The sequence below is a fragment of the Salmo trutta genome, chromosome 27, assembly GCF_901001165.1.
Source record: "Salmo trutta chromosome 27, fSalTru1.1, whole genome shotgun sequence".
Taxonomy (NCBI): domain Eukaryota; kingdom Metazoa; phylum Chordata; class Actinopteri; order Salmoniformes; family Salmonidae; genus Salmo; species Salmo trutta.
Window position 1 is genome coordinate 19,974,909 of NC_042983.1, and position 23,569 is coordinate 19,998,477.

Consider the following 23,569-nt stretch of genomic DNA (forward strand, 5'->3'; position numbering starts at 1 on the left):
CGGCCAAATCTCCACGGCTGAGAAGGTTGACTCCTGCCCACCTCTGTTTTATTTAAGAGCTGCATATGTCCACAATGCCTTCCAGGTCTCAATGCATTAAAGGGGATGATCTCGATACAGCTTTAGCCACTTCAGGGTAATGCAAATCACTTTAATATGTTAAGAAGATTAAACTGGATAAATGTCTAGATAATTTTTTGGGGAAAAGCCACATAAACCTCTAGTGTTTTAATTTAAGGAGGGGTGTGTGTGTGTGTGTGTGTGTGTGTGTGTGTGTGTGTGTGTGTGTGTGTGTGTGTGTGTGTGTGTCAGTTCAGACGATCAACAGAAACCCTCCAAAATCAAATGCGATTGGCTGAAGAAAATGAGGCTTATTCCAGATTTTGCATTTTAAGCTTCTTGGATATAAGACCATCCCACTTCTTTCTTATTATTTAAACACCAACCCTTAGGACAACAAAACACAGGTCACAATCTCATATCTCCGTTATGCTACTCTTGAATTAGATTTGGTTGTTTTGTCTTATTCTGCCTGTGCCAATACTGTATATGGTCTTAATTATGATCATGAAATGTTGGTATTTTCTAAGGGTTCATAATCTATTGGTAAAAGTATGAGCGATAACTAAGTAGATATGGTGAAAATAATATGTAAATTATATCCCTAAGTTGTTCAAACTTTTAATAATACTATCAACAACCATTGTATTTCACACATTTTGTCATTGGTTGATTGGAATCCCTGGAAATTATTTTGGTTTATCAAAATCAAAATCATAATTTCCATTTATTTATTACTGAGATATATCAAATTACTTAATTCAATCAGGTATATTCCCAATGCAGGATTGCTTGTCAGTCCTTTTCTATCAGAGGAATTGTGAAACTGAGGGTGTCTGGCTGTCAGCTTGCCGTTCTGTTAAACACGAAAGCTGCACTAGAAATCATTGAGTGTGAAAATAAAAGGGAGAAATGGAACAAAATAATTTAAAGGGATTAACAAATCATTTGCATACCATTTTCACTGCTTCCAAACCACAGGATCAGAGGAATGACAAGGAAGTGAAGGCTGCTCCGTCTTATCAGCAACTGCATTCTCTAGAGAGGAACAAAGCCAGCTCAGATCAATCAGAGTTTTCCTTTAAATCAGATATGGAATATATTTATTTTTGATCAGTTTATTATCTATAAGTGCTACCTCTGATAGAAAGAGAAAGAGAAAGAGATGTTCTTATTTCAATTAGGCAAATCGTCTTATTCTTCAAACTAAAATGTGCAGGTTGCCAAATTTGTGTTTACCCCATTTTCCTGACATCGTCTCCATCCAGAGTTAAGACAATAACACCACCAGGAGGGATGGAATGGGGACGGCATTATGGAGACTTTAGCATTAAGAGCAGCCCTGGAGCTATTCTTAAAGAAGGTGAATCAGAGGATTGGGACAGAACTGTAACTAAACCCAAAGCTGGACTATGGATGAGAAACATAATACAATTTGGGCAAAATACCACAGAGCCAAAGCTTCCTCGTAGGCTGTTAACTTTATAGTCTACGACTTCTTTAACTTTATCATCACTCAGAAACATTTGTGGCACACTAAAGTTTAAATCCAATAGTTCTGTCTGAATAAAACAAGCATGATTTGAAATGCCAGTGTTGGATTTCATGGCACTGTTCAGTAAGGCCACAGACAACTAAACACAAAACACATTTCATGAGCCTACCTCCAGACTGAAAGTGAAAACATCCCACAGTACATCGTTAACATTATTGCTTATACTGAAGGTGGCTGAGGTTGCTCTTGTGGTCTATGCTACAGCATTAGTTGGTTTCTGTGCCCTCATATAAATAGAAATGTAATCTTGTATGTTTCTCCTAGCATCCACAGCAGCAAATGCACTTTCCTGCGCAGATTCTGAATCTCTGGCTAAACTGGCAAGACGAAGCTGCCATTTGAATGATATTCCCAAAGACCACAGGTTGGGTAGTGACTGTCTTTTCATCTTCCTCTTTCAGTTGTCTTTGCTCTTGATTCTTTCTGTTTTACCCCACCAGAATGGAGCGAACTGGTCATTGTGAAACCGCATGACCAGGGTTCACTGATAGCAGCCGACAGACACATTTGGACAATAATCCAGGATTTACAACATGTTATGTATCAAGTATCACTTTCAGATGACTTTCCCCATAATACGTCTGTTTGCATACTAACCTGGCCTTAGCCATTCACACCACATCGGTACTCCCCTGCTCTGCCCTTACACACCACCCCCATTGGTGATAAAAACATCATTTCATGGTAATTGAAAGCATATTTTACTCATAGTCACTGTGTAATTCTACGCAAGAGAGGGAAGGAGAAAAAGAGAACGAAAAAATAAGATAATGTCTACTCCTCTCTGGTGCTCGTTGTTGCCACCCCAGTTGTCTAATCATTACGCACACCTGCCACCATCGTTACGCATACCTGCGCCTCATGACACTCACCTGGACTCCATCACTTTCTTGATTACCTCCCCTATATCTGTCACTCCCCTTGGTTCTTTCCTCTGGTGTTATTGACTGTTTGGGTTTCATGTCTGTACGTTTTTCCTGTTTTGTACCATGGTCTATTTATTAAATTATTCACTCCCTGTACTTGCTTCCTGACTCCCAGTGTACACATTACAGAATAACACCTCCCCGAAGGGGAGCATCAGGGAGTGTGTTTTTGTTTCTGGTGACTTCGGGTCCAAATGCCACTGCCGAGCAACCGGTGATGCCTCAGCTGGCTCGTCAAGTTTTCAGGACTCGGTTGGCTCGGTAGGCTCCCCATGCCTCAGCCGCCTCGTCAGGCTCCCATACCTCAGCCGGCTTTACAGGTTCCCGTGCCTTGGCCAAAGCAACCGTGGATGCCTTAGGTGGCTCATCAGGCTTCCATGCCTCAGCTGGCTTGACAGGTTCTCAAGACTCGGTTGGCTCGTCAGGTTCCCCGTGCCTCAGCGACCGGGCCGTTCATGGTCCTTGAGACAGTCTCTCTGATCGGCGTCCTGTGGCTGGAGCCGCGTGTCAAGGAGGGGGTACTGTCACGTCTATTCCCGCTCCTCTCTAGTGCTCGTTGTCGCCTGTTGTCTAATCATTACGTGCACCTGTGCCTCATGACACTCACTTTCTTGATTACCTCACCTATAATTATTTATTTATTTTTTACCTTTAACTAGGCAAGTCAGTTAAGAACAAATTCAAATATCTGTCACTCCTTTGGTTCTTTCCTCAGGTGTTATTGACTCTGTTTGGGTTTCATGTCTGTATGCTTTTCTTGTTTTGTACCATGTTCTATTTCTTTAAAATTATTCACTCCCTGTACTTGCTTCCAGACTCCCAGCATACACGTTACAAATAAGGATAAGAATACTGCCAGTACTGTAGCAATAGGGAAAGTCATAATAATTGAGTGAGGGGTAGAGACAGAGGAATACAGAAACAGAGGTCAAGAGGGGTAAATGAGCAAGCTGGAACATCACCACAATGCGCACCTCAACCCAACCCAGGGGTCCACTCAACCAGGGCAAACTTCATAGGTTAACATAGGCTGCTATGCTATCTGGGCTTTGCAGTATGGGGGTCTGTACAGCATTGTACACAACATGTAAATCATTCCTCTTTGTGGAAACGGAGAGGAACACCGACAGATTCGGGGATTCGAACCACTGGCCCAATGCTTTGGGTTACTGGTCCAATGCTCTTCACCCATCAGAGTCTAAGCTGGGGGAAATTGCTTTAAAAGGTCATACCAAGGATCATTTAGCTATTTCATTTTGAATTTTAAGACCCCTTGAAGTATCCCAAAAATATATATAAAAATGATTTTGGGTCTTACTGCTATTAGCCCATACAAGTGCATTGAATAACATATTCACTACATGGAACAAGAGTTTAAAAAAAATATCAAAAGTACATTTCTTCTGAAGTGTCTCTCCTATATATGCTTTTTAAAAACGTGCATTTAACCCCATATTTTTTGGCAATAAACAGTCTCAATATATACTTCCATTCATTTTTTTCAACTGGTATCAGGGGACATTCAGACGAGTCTTGTGAGGCCTGTGGGTGTCCTAGAGCAAAACAACTGACATGTACATACATGTTCGTGAGAGTCACATCTTTGCACAGAGGGGTTACTGTGTAGCCCAAACGGTTCGGATGCTACAGACAGAAGTTGGCAGTTCGGCCGTACTGACTTCCGACAAGTCTCCTGACACTTGTGGAGGTAGTAGAGCAAAACGGAGATAATAGTAATAATAGTTTGCAAACCAAACCGTTCGGACGCTACAGACCATTTTGTGAGAAGACTGAATTTCGGGATGTCTCATGGTCTGACAAACATCTCTGTAGCTCTGTCACCTTTACGGAAGTGTGACATAGGCGGATGCGATGTATTGAGACACATCCAATGCAAAACAAACTGATATCTCTAGTTTAAACTGACAGATTTTATGGGGATTTTTGTATTATGCTAATTAGATTTCAGAGGGGGCGCGGAAATCAACTACAGGTTTTTTTTTAACCTCTAGGCTATCTTGCCTCTCTCTATTTAACTGAATATGCATAATCAATCCATCGCTTCTAGTATCAGACGTAATGCTTTACTCTTTAGAGCATTCCATGAATCATACAAGTTGTGTAAGAATGGGTGATGACTGAATAAAGTGGGTCACAGGTCAGCTTAACAGGGTTGTTATTATGACAACTGGAACATTAGCTACGGAAATAAACACCCTCAATCTTGGCTAAATGAGATGCTGTAATCCTACCAGCCAACTACACCCACTTGGTGACACTAGACAGACATCACGTTTCATTTTCAGACCTTGGGTCTCATGTTATGATAACTAATGGTATTGTGAAGTATCCTCAGACATCTAAATATAAATTGCTGACTCTTCCGCTGAATGAGGACGATCGCCTACAGAAATTCAAATCCACATCTCTGCGCTCTCACATCCCCAACAGGAAGACCTTTCAGGAATCCTGCATGGGTGGACGTGTAGGCTTTCCTGGGAATGACAGGGTCTGTTGGAGAGGAACCCCACCCTCGCGTTCTCCACCATGCCAAGGCTGGTGAGAGTGGGCAGCTAGCACTGAAACGGCAGCCTGCCGTGGGCACTGCCAGGCTTAATGCTGCCCTGTCGTCATCAGAGGCTTGCAGAAAAGAACACTGAGATTCACCAAAAAAAGAGGAGGGGGATCGTCAAATTTAAATCCTCTCTCAACGCCCCCACATGGTTTAGCAAAGCGTAAAAAATCATTCACACAGAGTGAGACAGAAAGAGAGAGAAAAAGATATTGAGAGAAATAGAGAGGAAACAGCTATTAGCAGCAGTAAGCAAGCTCAAGAGATCATAGTGAGGCAGTTCTAATCGCAGTAATGGTTTAAGCCCTCATACCCTCCACCAGATGTGGAAAAAAACATCTCCACAAAAACCAAAATCCCCATGCCTAAGACTGTGCCCTGTGGCTCTGGGCCCTTCTCAAAAACCAAACTCCACAACTGACTTACATTTTAGAATACCAAGGAAGTGAAGAGTACTCCAGAGGCCAGATTTGTTTAAACAAAGCTGAAAAGATTGATTTACAATCTTACAGTTACTGTAAGTTGATGCACAACTGATACCGAAATGCAAAGCTCACAAGTTCAAGTAGTGTAGCTGCACAATAGACAACACACAGCCTAAACACTTCTTATTGATGGACGGTAGGTGAGCCAACAAATGTTTTCACTTTTTTTCACTTGAAATGTGATTTGCTTTGGTAGTGAAAAGTATGCAAATATTTACCATTAAAGCAGTAGATGGTGAATGTCATCCCCATAAATAACACTAAATGCAAAAAACATTGACATATTCTTGTGTGTGTTCAATGGCCCATGTTGTTATACAGACTATTCATGGAAGCATTCTGTGGAATAGATTTAAGCACACTATTCCCAAGGGGACCCTCTGTGATCCTAATATATTTCCCATGGGTTATCATTAAATGATAAACATAACTTCAATCACTCCCAAGGAGTTTGTCCATAGCCCACTCTTGACCCTCATTAACACTTCATGACATCAAAAAAGTTAAATATAAAGAAATGTGTAACAGCACGTAGGTTTTTAAATCTACCGCCAACTGAAACAAACTCCTAGTGCTATCAACAAGCATTTCAACTCATCATGTTATATCATTACCACTTCACATCCACATAATAGTTGCTTATGGTGCTTTATGGCTCAATTAGTCATTTCAAAATGTATTGCAACAACATACGTACAGCCTCTCCAAATGGGAAACTAAATTCAAGTCATGTGGTGAATCATTACTTTGTAGTGTGGACAAAGAAATCTGTTGTTTCTGTGGGCCTTTGCTTTTGTTTTTGGTAATAAAAACCTATTTAGAGGCAGCGTTTGCTGGACTTCTGCCCATTCCGCTCCATTACAATTACTCAGCAGGCTAGCATCGGGGTAATGAAGAGGGTGTCACAGTGGGTGGACCTGACAGTGACTGACCGCTGCTCTGGAGCTCTGTTCTGTTCCTCAGCCACTGGCTCCTGCAGTGGGCCCTAATGGCACTGCTGGCAGCACTACAGTGACAGCAACAGACACGCTGTAGACTTACCTACCGCAAAACAAATACACGTGTACTGTACAGTAGTACACTACCTGTATGAAACCTCCTGCTCAAGACTCACCTAGTACTGTATGTGTTTTTAAAAGTGTCAGGGAAAAAAGGAATTACATTTCAAAGCCCAGTAAATAAAGTTTGTATTGATTTGATCTAACATGTAATCTGTTTTGCTGTCTGCCACCGATTCTGGCAATAAAAGGGAATTATGTAAGACAGTATTATAGATAATACGACCATACATCAATTGGAGTTTGGCTGACATAAGGGCAATAGATCACTGCTTAGCTCTAGAATTTATAAACTACCTCCTAAATTGAGGTGGCTTTCAATTTTAGTTTTCGATTTAAAGACAGAATTTTGTCTGAGTTGATTTGTTTTCTCTTTAGTTTGTCTAAGGGGTGCTCTAGATCTCTCAAACTGAACCACACTTGCCATTGGGCCGATTCCAAAACGAATACATTGCTCAACAGTACACTTGCAGTGTTTCACACCTGTTCAGACCATTGTTTTTTATACAGTTACAGCAGGAAATCATCTGCCATACAGTTGGCTGTGACATTAGGAGCTATTGATACACTATATTTTGTTCACTTTCGCATCATATCTTCATCTTTGGTCATAATGCTGAATGCACGTGAATATGAGTAGAATAATGCATATCAAGGGATGTGCTGGTGGTGTCACCTTTTGCTAACATGATAAATGACAGTATGATTATTTCATAGTTTGCCACTATATCAAATTCAAAATAATTTCATTTCCACAGTGTATCTTGAAAATCTGCATTTTCGAACTGAGTCAAATTCATACTGATAATACAGTAATAAAATAATGTATACTGTTACATACAATGGTTTACAATTTGAAAGCATATTATACCGTATCTTAGTGATTTAGTGAAGCAGACTTTATATTCCACTGATTTTATTCCCAATAAAATAAAACATTCTTCTGTGATGTAATTACTGAATCATCTGCAGCTATCACAAAAAGACGAGTAAAACAGTGATCCTTTTCTTTACTTATGGTACTGTAGTGAGTAGAAACAACAGATAACTGAAAAATGTGTTCAGTATAGTTCTACCATTTAGATTAAAACGTATTTAAAATCCTACACATTTATTTGTCTGTATTTTAATTATGTACAGAACATGTCAAATCTATATAAAAATGTAAAAATTTGATTTCAAATCACAATGCAGGTCTGGCTAAGAAACATTTGGCTAAATTATAGGGTGCTTGCACCACCCTCTGGTAAACATTGGTTATAACAACACTGACAACGGAGAAGAATGTAAAGGCTCAGAGAAGCACATAAACCAGAGTAAAAAATAGGTTATGGTGACAGAGGCCTAGTGCTGTGTCATTGATTGATTAGAGAGTTTGAATAATACGTTTATTCTACACACTGAAGACACACAATTGCTCATAATCACTGTATTCAATGACTTAGGCGCAAACAATTATTTAAAATTGTTTTATTTAGATGTACATCTGTGCTTTAGTACTCTCTAGTGTTTAAATAAAGAAGTTAATTGAATGGTATTTTTGAATCAGATACATTACAGATTCCTCACCTTTTTAGCGCTGGCTAGGTGGGTGTATCTATGGCGCACCCTGTTCTTTGCCGATCTTCTCTCTGATTTGATGATCCCCAGGGAATATCAGGCACTTGTTGATGTCTAGTTCTGGATCATCCAACTCTACCCTCCCAATTAAAAAAAGGAGTTGGTTACTTACATCTCCCAATCTCATCCCTGATTAAGAAGAGAGTAGTGCAGGATTATATAAAAACAAATGTTTTTGTAAAGGGCAAAGCATTCTAAGATGAGATATTTCCCAAAAATATACAGTATTTACATCAGGGGTGTCAAACTGATTTTGTCCCAGGGCCGCATTCGGTCTTCAAAGAGGTCCGGAGCCGCACTGAAAATGTGTCAAAATTGTCCAAATATACTATCCATTGTTTTTAGAAAGTGTATAAATGTAGGTCCATTATCATTTCTACATGGTTTTGATTGGATTATAGTCATGTTAAAGTATATTTGGAAGGTTTTGGTGATTTCCACGTGGAGTGGAGAAATAACAACAAGTAGGGCACTGACATTATCCATTGGATAATTTGTAAAGTTAAACTTTTTTTGTTGGTCTGTATTAAATGAAAATATACACGACATATATACAAAAGTATGTGGACACACCTTCAAATTAGTGGATTCGGCTATATTTCAGCCACACTCATTGCTGACAGGTGTTTAAAATTGAGCACACAGCCATGCAATCTTCATAGACAAATATTGGAGGTAGAATGGCCCGTACTGAAGAGCTCATTGACTTTCAACATGGCACCTTCATAGGATGCCACCTTTCCAACAAGTCAGTTCATCTAATTTCTGCCCTGCGAGAGCTGCCCCGGTCAACTGTAAGTGCTGTTATTGTGAAGTGGAAATGTCTAGGAGCAACAACGGCTCAGCCGTGAATTGGTAGACCACACAAGCTCATAGAATGGGACCGGCAAGTGCTGAAGCGGGTACCACATAAAAATTGTCTTTCCTCAGTTGCAACACTCACTACCAAGTTCCAAACTGCCTCTGGAAGCAACGTCAGCACAAGAACAGTTCGTTGGGACATTCCTGACAGGTTTCCATGGCCGAGTAGCAGCACACAAGCCTAAGATCAGCATGCGCAATGCCAAGCGTCGGCTGGAGTGGTGTAAAGCTTGCCGCCATTGGACTCTAGAGTGATGAATCCCGCTTTACCATCTGGCAGTCCAACGGACAAATCTGGGTTTGGCAGATGCCAGGAGAACGCTACCTTCCCCAATGCGCAATGCGTAGTGCCAAATGTAAAGTTTGGTGGAGGAGGAATAATGGTCTGGGGCTGTTTTTCATGTTTAGGGCTAGGCCCCTTAGTTCCAGTGAAGGAAAATCTTAACGCTACAGCATACAATGACATTGTAGACGATTCTGTGCTTTCAACTTTGTGGCAACAGTTTGGGGAAGGCCCTTTCCTGATTCAGCATGACAATTCCCCCATGCACAAAGCGAGGTCCATACAGAGAATGGTTTGTCGAGATCGGTGTGGAAGAACTTGACTGGCCTGCACAGAGCCATGACCTCAACCCCATCGAACACTTTTGGGATGAATTGGAACGGCGACTGTGAGACAGGCCTAATCACCTAACATCAGTTCCCAACCTCACTAATGCTCTTGTGGCTGAATGGAAGCAAGTCCCCACAGCAATGTTCCAACATCTAGTGGAAAGCCTTCCCAGAAGAGTGGAGGCTGTTATAGCAGCAAAGGGGGGACCAACTCCATCTTAATGCCCATGATTTTGGAATGAGATGTTCGACGAGCAGGAAAAGCTGTTCGGCTCAGCCAAAGATCATTTATTATATTGCTCAGCTTAGTTGCAACCGTCGAAGAGGAAGAACTTTGCAGGTGTTTCTGATGAAGAAACAATGCCATTCAAATAAAACCCAGCCCTGAAAAGTATTAGCAGGTCATATCATAGAGGAAACATACGGCATTGGCACGGAAAATCCCCAAGTTACCACTTCGGTTTTCCAACTTCAACCCCAAATATATCATTATTTGACTAAAACTATGACTTGACTTAAATCGTTGTGCAAAATCGTGGGTAAGCTATGGGCATCGTCTTTCAGCTGAAAGAAAGTTCATTTCTGCTCTTGTGGGAGTTTAAAACTGCAAAATGATTAGAATTGCATTCAATTAGTAATAACATTTCAGAATTTTCTTTCTGCCCCATGACAAATTTTTTAGAATTGCAGAAAATGAACTTTAAAAACGTACATTTTTCTATCTGCTGTCATGACAGGGGCCATTAAAATATTTGCAGCGAGGTGGGGCGCCCACGAACCAAATTTCGCTTAAGTCCCCCAAAAATGCTAGAACCGGCCCTGCCTAGATGACTGGAGAAGTCCGATCATTAATCGACACCCTGTTTGGCGATTGGACCACTTTCTATAGGATCTGAATCATACACAAAGACATCTGTGTGCAGGCTGCTACTTTATATTTATTACATAAACACTATTTACACATTTCAAGAACACATGCTACAGAACGCAAGATCTACAGCTCCTAACAAACAATACAAACATCTGTAACTCTCCAGAACAACAAAAATAAATACCTGTTGACGAGCAAAAATGTCAGACCAGGCTATAAACACTGAGAAAAGATTCAAGTTTTGAATTCAAACATTTCAATACAAGTTCTGTTTATAACTATGCAACTGATTGTGCAGCAGATTGGTGTCCTGGTACTGCTACAAGCTCCCTTTGGTTTGTGCTTCTCTGCAGCGGTGATATAGCACCTAAACACATGGAAAAGGGCTTTAAAAGTTCTGAGTTATAACTTTTCTTTCTATCTAGTCATAATATATTTGCAGTTAACACCTGAAGTTGCCTACTCATCTAAGAATATGAGCTGTGTACATATCATACCCCCTTATACAATTCGATGAAAATCGAAGCTAAGGCTCTCAGTCTACATAATGCAATGTGCATTTATGGTTTAAACGACACTGGTATGCCTATGTCCTGCATAGTGTACAACATCAGCTAGTATCTATGCTGAAATATGTACAGCTAAAAGCTTGTTTTATTTTCTCGGCCACATTATAACAGGCAGTTGTAAAAGAATTGGCCATTATCTATGTTTTTGATTAATAATCCAACTTCTAATTCCCACACCAAGTCAATGCCATCCATTGTAATGATAATACTGATATTTCTCCATAGTGAAGTTAATGATCAGAAAACAAATTAGAATTGGTATTCTCTGCATTAATTTGATGGGGATGCGCTGACTTTTGTAATTGATGAATGTGTTTTCTAGAGTGGGCTTGTCATCGTGTTAGTCTATTGGTGTGGTGAAAAGTGGTTTACTACTAAACATTCCGTTCAGAGCATGAAAATATTCAACCAAAACACTGTCTAAACTAACAAAAGCACAGGCTCACGATGCTTTCAACTGTACACACATTAATGCCACAATCAGATATGTACACTTACACATAAACAAAGCCTTCAGTACCATGGTACATTGACACATCTTTAGTACACACAAACTAGTGACCACAGTAACAATATCTACATTCAATGTCTCTCACACACTATACATTAAGGCATGAGGTGTCTTCTTGGATGCAGTGCATTAGCAGAAGAGGGTTAATTGAGATATCAACTCAAATGCATTTCAACCACAGCATGTAAATGCGGATTGTCAAGTGGAATGGACAAAACAGGAAAAAAAGGAACAAAGGCCTGAATCAAAACATAAATCTTCTAAGGGTAAATTTGATCAAATATATGATTAATACAATATTTCAAAGGTTCATTGATGCATTTACCAATTTGACAAAACACAACAAAACTATTTTACAGACCAACAATTCCAACACAATGAATAATTTCACTACTTGGTAAAAACAGAACATTGACGACAAAACAAGCCTACATACTCGGATGTCCAGTGCAATACAGAATGATCCAAGTGATTATGAGTTGGGATGGTATGCCAAGTGATTAATCCTTTTACAAGATACATATGTCAAACCTGCCTTTTTCAATTAGATTATAGAAACAAATCACATATGAACTTGATCTAAAAGTGTAAGTCTACTGGCTTGTGCTCCTGCACTGCCATAATCTATACCTTAAATGACAGATTACACATCTATATGAGCCTTGTACATGCAGTCTATTTGTATAATTGAGCATTTAAACAACATTCTGAGATATCATGTTAGATTTGTAAGTGGATTCATGGCATTTAAATGACTGTAAAACTCGTTTTAGTGATGTCATAAGGGATGTAGGCTATATTTTCTAAGTGCATGAAGGAGAACAATATCCTACAAGTAACTTACATTATCTTACAAAAAGCTATTATTTTATATATATATATATATATATTTTTTTTTTACAAGTAAATTCTTGACAATAATGTATATTGGCTGGGAGGGTGCTCCATGTCATATTTTCCTTCTCAAGCCACAGAGCCACTTCTTTTGATCTGAAAGCAGTTTGCCTGCATACCATCCATACATGTAACCGGAGATCAGCACAAGCATTGGAGAAATCTGAAGAAAAAAAACTTTCCATAAAACAAACAAAATCTGGTAGACTATCACACCTTACAATAAGTTGCCCAAATAGCACAAAACAACATGGATTTTCAACTTCCTTGATAAGTTAGCAGCATTCATAATTATGTGTGTGAAACAGGTCAAGTTTTGTTATTATTTCTGGTCACCACCGGCATTTCATAGTAATTCCAGGACACTGCAATGGGGGCAACTTCATGTAAAGTGTTGCTAGAAATCGGTAATCCACTTTTGATATACACCTGCTGTAAATACTCACAATAATGAATGAGCACCATGCTTATAAATCAAAACAATACTGTGGGTTGTCGTTGGTGAAATGACAACAGGGATATAAACATCCTCTTCAGATATCTCTTCAGTGTACACTAAGGATTTAAATTCATCTTCCTATTCAACTTGTCTTGTAGTGCTGTTATTTTTCTCATCCTATGATCATCTCTCCAAGCCCATTTAGACTGTTTGAAGCTTTTCAGACACATGTGTGTCCAGTACTGTAATGGCCTCGGTGCTCTTCTCATCAGAATGCTGATACATACAGGTGGTGCTCCCCCCTCTCTTGAGAAGAGTCCAGTAGCAGGGTGTGAGGAGGAATTTATAGATGAATGATGAGACCCAGACACGAGACAGTCTCCTGTATGTGTACATCTGAAATAACCAATGACATGCAATCACAGGGATACCCTATAAGCATAATGTCAAACTTCTAAAAGGCAAGGTCACTGCCATTACAGACAGACAAGCCTAAAACACCACCGTCCAAGAGGGGATCTGCTGTGCATGTGGATTCTCCAAGTCCAAGAGTTGGCATATTGGTTTATGAAATACACCAGATCCATTGCTATAATGTGGAATGGTCCGGTTGATAGTGGCATTCACCATAAAGCTGTGGGGTTCAAGATACGTGGATAAATATATCAGACTCTCCTGATAAGGTACAATTGCCGATTTTAAGGAAAAGGAAACTTGGTAGTGCAAAGCTATTCCATTGTTGCAACACATAGTGGTGAGCTTTGTTTGTGTTTGTTGGCGTTTCAAAAGCAAATGCTGAACAATACTCTGTGATTCAGGTTCTTTTGCATCTTGTCAAAAGACGAATGTGGCCGTGTAAAAGAAAGCCCTTTTCTGACATGTAGCCACACGTCACAACACAGGGGTCGTGTATACACTCACATCAATGTCAGCTGTGCAAGTTGTACAGAAAAATGCAATATACAATAACTGTACAAAAGAGGACAGGAGTCAAATCTCCGCTGTTTTCATTTAAGTCGTAATTCTGTACAGACTTAGTGGTTTCCAGTAGGCAGATGATCTAAGGGGATGTCCTATATGACTTGAATAGATTCATCTTAATGCAGACCTAATGCATTTTGTTGATATTTCTGGTTGAGTGATTATAATTGTACTGTACACATCCTGGTTTGGTAGATTGTGCAAACACTTAAGGGCAAGAAAGTGTTATCACTGAGACTTGATTTCTGTGTTACTTTGCTGGTCATTGGTCTTTGCTATGTCTGTTGCAGCTGATAAGCACTTGGTTGTCAATTCAAGTCAGTCAATGGTTATCATGAGCTTAGGATCACAGTTCTTTACCTTGAAGCTAAGCCTCTTCATAACTTGCTCAGTTCTCCCCCTGGTGGTGTATGCAGGAATATCAACAACTTATTGAGCAGTTACCAGCACCATCTATCTACCTTGCCTTGTTCATAAGGTTTAAGTCACTGATCTTTAAGGTTTGAGCTTCATTGTCTTTGCATGGATATGCTAACACAGAAAGAAAGAGACTAATTTCGTTCATTATCCGATTTAGCTGACCCTGCAAACCTGGGGGAGTGTAGCTTGGCTGCAGATGCAAAACAGAAATGAGGGAGGGAAAGGTGAGGGCCTGAATGAGTGGGCCTAGTGTCTGGCCAACTGTGCTGATTCTCCACTTTCCCAAGTCATCTCTACAGATCCCCACAGAGGGCCTTGCCTGTAACCTGAGTGCCAATCAGACGACAGCATTGGAACCAGAAGAGGCGGAGTTGGCAGAGGGAGAAGAGGGAAAGTTCCAGAAGAGCCACTTGCGTTTACACTGCCTCCTCTGGTACAGGAAGTCCTCCTTGTCCCGCTCCTTCCTTGCTCTCTGGTAGTGGTCATCCTCCTTCAGGAACCACACTGGTGGCCAGCGGTGCTTCTCAAAGTAGTCCTGGTTGTCTGCAAGAGGCATGGCTCAACAGCTTTAGCAACATCAAATGCAGACAGATGTGCAGACACAAATGCTCCATATAATGATAACTTCTCTATAAATCCTGCATTGATGTAAAAGGGCGTTTCAAATGACAATTGTAGTTTCACGCACATACAGTTCTCTTTAGTTAGCATTTCACTTGCATCACCTGTAGACGTGGCCTTCATGTCTCGAGGAAACTTGCGGCACACACTATTATAGTTGGTGCAGATGTGGTGAAGGCACCAGCCAGTTAGCTGTTGGGCACAATGGAACTGCCAGAGAGACAAGATATTATGGAAGACCTTATTCCACACGTGCTAACTTCTTACATTTAAAAGTGTAACACTTGTTAAAGAAATTAGCATTAGAAATAGAAACACTTGTGAGATTGGAGAAAAACAGTATAAAGAATAAATACACTCATGGAATTGCAATAGGAACAAGGCCTCCATCTTACCTGAGCCATCTCCAGGTATAACAGCACATCTCCGTCAATATCAGCCCCCATCATAGCAGCCTCCATCAGGACTGTCACTGTGTAGAGTTCTGAAACAGAGGCATAACATGCAGGGTATCACAAGAACAACAGAATAATAATAATAATTTGCAGTAATTCTGATAATTGTATTGTCAGGTTTTCTGATGATACCGCCATTCTTGGTCTGATGTATAAACATGCTGATACTACTGTGTACAGGTCAGAAATTCAAAGGTTTGTCAAGTGGTGTGATGAGCACCATCTCATCCTCAATGTAAAGAAAACAGAGAAGATAGCGTTTGACCCCAAATCTGTTGGTGACCATGTGCCTGTGGTTGTCCACAATGCCAACATAGCACAGGTTAGTTTGTACAGGTTACCTGGGTATATATATATGGACAATGTGCTGAGCTGGAAGGTCCAAGTAAAGAGTGTCTGCTCCAGAGTCCAACAACACCTCTACTTCCTATGGCTTTTTGGAGTTGGCCAGAAAATAATTGTCCTGATCTACCATGCGGTCATAGAGATATTCAACTGAAATCTCAAATTGCCCACCTGATACAAACTGCCATGAAGGTCATGGGTGTGAGGCAGCATCATTTCTGCTCCCTCCCATGTACTTCACTCTGAATATCAACTCCTCCCCTCAGGCAGATGCTATAGGGTCCCTACTTGTAAGCTGAACAGATATAAGCACTCCTTCCTTCCCATGTCCATCAAATACCTAAACAGATATAAGCACTCCTTCCTTCCCATGTCCATCAAATACCTAAACAGCAATACTGTAAGTCAACCTGAGCTATGTTAGTACACCACTGACAGAATATAAGGGAATGTGCAACGTATTATGTATTTGGCTATATGAGAAATGTACAACGTGTATAATAAGAGTAACATGTAGTGTATATATTATGTTGAGTGTGTAATGTACAGAGTCTATTTTGTTTACAGCAGTAATGTGTCTAAGACCATTTTTCCTTCTGGGACATTGAAGATCATCCTATCCTATAAAATCCAGTCTGTCACTGTGCACATTGCCAAATCTAACTTGCAACATAATTATTAAAAGAACAGAAACAACTTCTCAACACACATATTAGCCTAATAGACACTATGAAGAGAAGGAAAAAGAGAGGGAAGTGTGTGTTAAACTATAAGTGTGCATGTCTTGTGTTGCACAGATGTGGCTTTGTGTATGAGGGTGTGCTCAAAAACAAGTAGATACCTGTTAGTGCAACTAGGTGTGGGAGGCAAAGACGGTTGGCAAGAACAATGAGCTCCATGGCATCCAGGTCAGTGCGGGAACAGAAGCGCCCAGTGTAGAGGTACTCCAGCACAGCCCTCATACAGCTGCGAGTCGTGTTAGGAAACAGCACCTGAGACAAAAGGCACAGATCGACATCATTCTTCCCGTTCCTATTCACTAGTTTATTCTACTGTGATCTTGTGTGTTTGGTTATTTAGGTTGGTTATTCAGGCTGGTTATTCAGGCTGGTTATTCAGGTTGATTATTTAGGTTGGTTATTCAGGCTGGTTATTCAGGCTGGTTATTCAGGCTGGTTATTCAGGCTGGTTATTTAGGTTGGTTATTCAGGCTGGTTATTCAGGTTGATTATTTAGGTTGGTTATTCAGGCTGGTTATTCAGGCTGGTTATTCAGGCTGGTTATTTAGGTTGGTTATTCAGGCTGGTTATTCAGGCTGGTTATTTAGGTGACTTGCAGAAGGTCTTGTTATTGTGCACAAGACCAATAAAAATGTAATATAGTGGTACACTCTCTAACTCCAGTGAGAGGGTGTAAAGAATTGACTTACTTCTTTGGTGCAGCTCTCCACAAAGGGCCCCCCAAACATAGCTGCCATCCAGTCACAGCTGGAGATGAGCAGGGGCTTATGGGCCATGATCGTTCCATCATCAAGCTTGAACACTACATCTGGAACACAAAGTTAAATCATACTGCATCCAAGGAGAAACACAGTGTACAAAATCCCTCAGTATTATGATGTGCGCTCACCAGAAAAGGTCCCTTTGGCCAGGCACTCTTTGACTCTGTTGGTGCGCCGTACATGAAAGGCTTTGGTGATTTCCTGGTTCATGAAGGCCTCGTTGTTAAGGATGTTGGCCACCATCATGCGCAGGTCAAAGACCTCCAACAGCTCAGCAATGTGTGCGATGTGCATTAGCTCCTTCTCGTGCTCGTCCAGCTGACCAGTGTACAGGTAGCGTAGCACAGCGCGGAAGGGCCCCAGCTGCATGGACTGGTCCATGTGCACCACGGTCATAGGCCTGGGGCTGTAGGTCACTGGGTCATCCACCAGCTCCTCCTGGATGCTGACAAAAGCCCTGCTCCAGGTAGACAGCAGTCTGCCCCTCCGGCCCCCTTCAGAGTCCCTCAGGGTGCCGTCACTGGTGCAGGCCCGCAGGTTGGCCCTGTCACCTTCGTCAGGGCTCTCACACACATCGAAGCTGGCAGCACGCATCAGCATCTCACGCCCAGACAGAGCAGTGGCGCGCGCGGGCCGCTCAGTCTCCTCAGACCGGGCGTCCAGGATGAAGAGGTCATAGAACTTGGAGGAGGACGTGGCCAAGTAGATCTTGTGGGCGAAGATTCTCTGCTTCTCCTGTAGGACCAGGATGACATCGGAACACAGGGGGTCCTCTAGAAGACGGCCGGGATGCTCCTCAGTGGTGGTGGGGGGAGGTGGCACAGTGATGATGGGTGGTGGGGGTTTGGGAGGAAGGAAGGGGGCCTGGAGGAGGGACCGCTGCACGTTGCGCAGGTGAGACTTCCAGAACTGCAGGTGGCGTCGTGAGATTAGGGCGGCCCGGATGGCGTTATCAAATACGTCCTTTACTCCAAACTGAGCCACAACGCTGGTCTCATAGTACGGCACTCCCAGCTCTTTGGCCACCTCACGGCCCCTCTCTGGAGGCAGAATCTCATTGTATTTAATGGGTCTGGAAGATATGACCATAAATGAGGCCAAAAAGAGGCCAAAGGTTAAGTGAGTTTACGGACTAAATTAACATGATTCAGAGCAGCATGAGGATAAATAACATTGTATATTGTTTACAAATCTTAGTACAAAGTGGTACCTACATTTCTAATGGTGACACAGTGACTCTATCAATCACAGGCTATCAACTTTAACTTGAGATGAAAAGCACTGCTTTAGATTGAAAGCACTGGACTTAGTAGTTGTAGGGCACCTTGCTAGTGGCCGTCGTGCCCTGTTGACTGCCTCCAGGTCAGCGTAGCGCAGGTCCAGCTGGCAGCCCACCAGGATGACTGGAGCCCGGGGGCAGAAGTGTTTGATCTCAGGGTACCACATGGTCTTCACATGGTACAAGGAGTTGGGGTTGGCGATGGAGAAACACAGAACCACCACATCCGACCTGCAATGACGAGTGGGGTTCGGGAAGGGACAGAAAGGAAAGGTCCACTTACTTTACTCTGCAACAGTACCATGACTTGCATGAGTAAACAAGGTCAGCTGATCTCACCTTCCATACGCAAAGCGTCGGTCCTTGTGATGGTCCCCGAATGTGTCCCAGAGCCGCAACGACACACTGACGTCATCCACCACATCCCTAGATCGCTCCAGAACCTGACCAGAGAGACATATCTATCACATGCATGGATATTACCAACAACTGCAGGGTGTGAAACTAACACCTGCCCACCAGCCTAATGTGCTAAGCCCAAGATAAACATTGTGTGTTGCAGGTTTGTTAATGTGCAACAACCATTTACCCAACTGTAGCACTTAAAACAGAGGATTTCAGTATTGTTTTCCTTTACAGTCAAGTTGCTGGTGGACCAAACAGTTCATTTCAAACCCCATGCAGTCCATTACCTAAAACGTAGCCACAATAGAGAAAACAGACAAACAGATAAAGCTTTTCATTAATTAACAGGCAAAACTAGAGAACTCCACCACTCACCTCCTGGCAAACTCTGTACTGGTCTATGGCCCAGACAGTGGGTACATGTGTAGCAAGCAATTGGTACTGAGTGAGTGTGGCATTACAGGCCCGGGCACAGATAAGGCGGGTCTTCCCAACAGCGTTGTCCCCTACCACCACACACTTGATAGTCTCAACGTTTGGCCTCTCATAGTCCATGTCAGAATCCATCAACTGGGGCCTGTCAGGGCAGAGGAAAGCAGAGTTTGATCAAATTCCAAAGGGTTAATCAACTGGAGATCAAATATCACAGAGGTACTGAGGAGCTTGTTAAAAACATTGCACCTCATCACGACCCCATCAGGTATCAATACTGCAATCAAATCACATTTTATTTCTCACATACTTTGTAAACAACAGGTGTAGACTAACAGTGAAATGCTTACTTACGGGCCTCTCCCAACAATGCAGAGAGAAAGAAAATAGAGAAATAACAGAACACGTAACAAAACACATAATAAATACACAATGATACACGGGGTACCAGTACCGAGTCGATGTGCAGGGGTACAAGGTAATTGAGGTAGATATGTGCATATAACTAGGAATATAGTAACAGATAATCAACAGTAGCAGCAGCATATGTGATGAGTCAAAAAAGTTAGTGCAAATACTATTTAGCAGTCTATCTAGCAGTCTATTTAGCAGTCATATGGCTTGAGGCTAGAAGATGTTCAATGTCCTGTTGGTTCTAGACTTGGTGTATCAGGACCGCTCGCCATTCGGTAGCAGAGAAAACAGTCCATGACTTGGGTGGCTGTAGTCGTTGAACATTTTTATGGCCTTCCTCTTACACTGTCTGGTATAGAGGTCCTGGATGGCAGGGAGCTCGGCCCCAGTGATGTGGCTGCATGGCTGAGTGCCTGTGCCAATTCAGAAGGTCCCTGACGTTCCTTACTCTTTCATTTGAAGAGACACGCTGGGGATTTCAGAGTTCTGGAAGTGAAGTAGGATGTGTTCCTAAAAATAAGCACAGACTCTGCTAACTTAATTTGTCTAGCATCTGGGTTATACTCAGGCTGTACCCGTGTCTTGTCATTTTGTGTTTCCCTGTGTTTTATGCAGACTTAAATACTAAGTTATACTGAAAGGAGAGGACATTCCATTTCCCAGAACAATGTGTTATAGGATCACAACCTCTCTCCAACATAAGCCACATTCAACATAACAAAATATAATATGATTCACATTGTTACCCAGAGATCTTGGATCAAATTAAACAGCCCACAGGGAGTCCCATTATGCAAGGATGCAGCTGAAATCACACTTCTGTATAAAGCACTTGCAACCAAAACAAATCTTTCAATAAATTCAGCCATGGTCTTACCAATAGGCCTGGCAATGTCAAACAACAGTGTTCTTTTGGACAAAAATACTCACACTGACATCTGTCTCTTGATGAATTTATACAATCAATCATCTAAGCATTATTTGATCAAGAACCCCTCCTTGGCAGTGTCTTAGCAAGCCCCCCCCCCCCCCCAAAAAAAAAAAAAATCGAACCTTAGATCAGTCTAGGATTCAAGAAAATTGTGGTGAACATAATTAGTTCAGACAGACGGAAACCCTCTATCCACGTCTAGAAAAATAGTGGTTGCTGATCTCGTTATCCAGTTTCCAAGGGAACCAGATTTGCTTCTGTGTCATACCCTGGTACCACACATGCAATGGGCCATAGATTTACTGATTATATACCTATCAAAAACTCGGTATACTGTAACAGGGGTATGGCAACTGAATTACCTTTACAAAGTAGACTGACAGCCACGCGCAAAAACGTAAACAATGCGGCCAGACTGGACCATGAGGGGAAGAAATGTCATAGCATATCAAGCCAGCAACTACACCGCCGTAGCTTTATTCGTTAATAAAATGTCCATTCCCAGTATCCAGACAACCTCCGCAACTATGAGTTGCAACAATGTCACCGTCTTTGACAATGAGGGCGCGAAACATGATGACGTTGTGTTTCGACGAAATTCGAGTGTCCACTCGGCATGGTGTACCGTCGGCTGGTTCTGCTTGGTCTCTGTGGGCTCCAATATAGGCTATCACATCCTCTCACAATGTAGTTAGTAGGCTAGCTGCAGCACGCCAATTCATATAAAATACCTTCAATATTATGTTCTTGAATGGAAGAAGGCTGCGAACTTGCACGGCGGCGGAAACTGAATTCTGGGGTGGATTGCCAACCTACTCCTCAATGCCATTTTCTCTCGTTGGTAATGTTGGCTATTTGGCAACAGTCTGCGCTTAACAAATAGCCACGTCATCAATCATAATTCAGCAAGAACTCAACCGAGGCACTTTAGCTGCAGTTCAGACCTCTGTCTAATGCCGGGGTGATGCAACCAAATACTGTCTGTCATAGAACAGCCTATACAACAACAAGTCTAGCACTATCTTGTGTGCAAAGAAGAATTCCATAGTTATTTCGTTATATTATGGACGTATGGATTCTCATGAGCCTATGGCCCCTTTTAGTTAGGCAGCTTTAGATGCAAACTAGACTGACATAACTAGTACGTTTGATATATCATAGCCTAAAAAACGAATTATTTCAGAGGATTCCATTAGATAACTTGGCCATACAGACGATATGATAGCCTCTTTATAATATAACTATACTATAGGCTATATCCGCTCCAAGAACTGACCATACATGCAGGTCAGCAAATTATAAAGGGTTTAGCTAATAACATTCACCCAGCTTGCTACAAAAGCTATTTCCATCAAGCCGAGTCACTGGGCATTCAGCGCCACCGTTACGTAACACCCAGAGGTTCCTTCCTTGTGCCATTTTGTGTTATCGAGGTGCATGCCAAAATGTTAGATTAGTATAGGCTATTATAGGTTACTGACCCAAAGGCCTATCCCGTTGCGCATTTGGCCAACATTTCTCCTTACCTCAACATAAGGAAATGGTGCATCGGATTGACCGATGTTTGAGACTGAGAAGAAGAGTGCTCCATCGGATGCGGCTAGCACCCTACCGTAGCCTGGGTTGAACGTCATTTTCGCAGCAAGGATAACTAGAGGGAATTACATATATTAAATATAGGGGATTAAATAGCGGCCACGCCGCTAAAGTCACCAGAAAAGAATACTTGGTAAAAAATAATAAGGATATCATCACCGTGTGCCTGAGGACACTGGTGGTCTACATGAGTCCGTCTTCTCCGTCAACCGCAGGCCACGCCGCGTCAAAGAACCAGCTCCAGTCACCTACGTAATTTATTATAGATGCACGCGCACCAATAAAAACCCCATTCATTACAAAACAGCGTTCCACTGCAAATCTCCAGCAAATCCCATTCAATCCAAATGTAGGCTATTTAGCTGCTGTATCTTCTGGTTCAGATTCTACTGAAAATACTTTTAGTCTCAGCTCGGCTACTATACAGATCATTACTAAGGTTAATGTCTAAACTCCAAATATTATGTCTGAGATAAGCAATAAACTATATATATATATATATATATATATATATATATATCTTAAAATCGTAGGCTATTGCAAACATAATGGGATGTGATCTGAGTGGACTTTAAAGTTGCCATGACTGCCATGATGTGGTACTGTGAGTCAATATGGTCCTGGTCCTGAAATTGTAATAAGATTTTATGATCCCTCAATGGGGTTGTTTTTACCCCTCTCAAGTATTCTGTTCACAAAACATAAAACCTTCCAAAAATAAATAAAATATTTGCATGACCATAGGTCAATTTAACCATGTCTCATGGATTGATCTCATTTGACAAAGTTCTAACCTAACTCAAAGCATCGCCTGTATAAACAAGATTGTATACACTTTAAAACATTTTAAACACCCACAGGCATCATAAATACTGTTTGAAAATTATTTTCAGCTCCTTACCCGTTCTCTTGTGGGCTGGCCAAACACTGCACCTTAGTTTGTTTAAGAAAGAATGGTCACTCATCCTTCCACTTTCAATATTCCACCCCCTCCCTTTCCTTTTTTTGCCTCTCTCTCTCTCTCTCTCTCTCTCTCTCTCTCTCTCTCTCTCTCTCTCTCTCACACACACACACACACACACACACACACACACACACACACACACACACACACACACACACACACACACACACAAAGTCACATGTTTTGGTATAT

At 41.6% G+C, this 23,569-nt stretch overlaps 1 protein-coding gene across 4 annotated transcripts; it reads right to left on the reverse strand.

Moving 5' to 3' along the window:
* Positions 1 to 12,589: 12,589 nt before the first annotated feature.
* LOC115164543 (rho-related BTB domain-containing protein 2) lies at positions 12,590 to 22,741 on the reverse strand. 4 transcript variants are annotated; one of them, XM_029717143.1, is made up of 11 exons: positions 22,573 to 22,741; positions 22,344 to 22,468; positions 19,416 to 19,617; positions 18,975 to 19,078; positions 18,681 to 18,866; positions 17,485 to 18,428; positions 17,285 to 17,403; positions 16,697 to 16,847; positions 15,451 to 15,539; positions 15,160 to 15,265; positions 14,772 to 14,977 (listed from the first exon to the last, which is right to left on the reverse strand). In XM_029717143.1, exons 2-11 carry the CDS (start codon positions 22,406 to 22,408, stop codon positions 14,772 to 14,774), a joined length of 2,172 nt encoding a protein of 723 aa, XP_029573003.1. In that variant the 5' UTR covers positions 22,409 to 22,468; positions 22,573 to 22,741. The 4 variants fall into 4 exon arrangements, with proteins under 4 accessions (XP_029573004.1, XP_029573003.1, XP_029573005.1 ...); XM_029717145.1 differs by lacking the exon at positions 22,573 to 22,741 and adding an exon at positions 20,231 to 20,396 and having other exon boundaries at positions 22,344 to 22,419; XM_029717144.1 differs by having other exon boundaries at positions 12,590 to 14,977; positions 22,344 to 22,741.
* Positions 22,742 to 23,569: the final 828 nt, after the last annotated feature.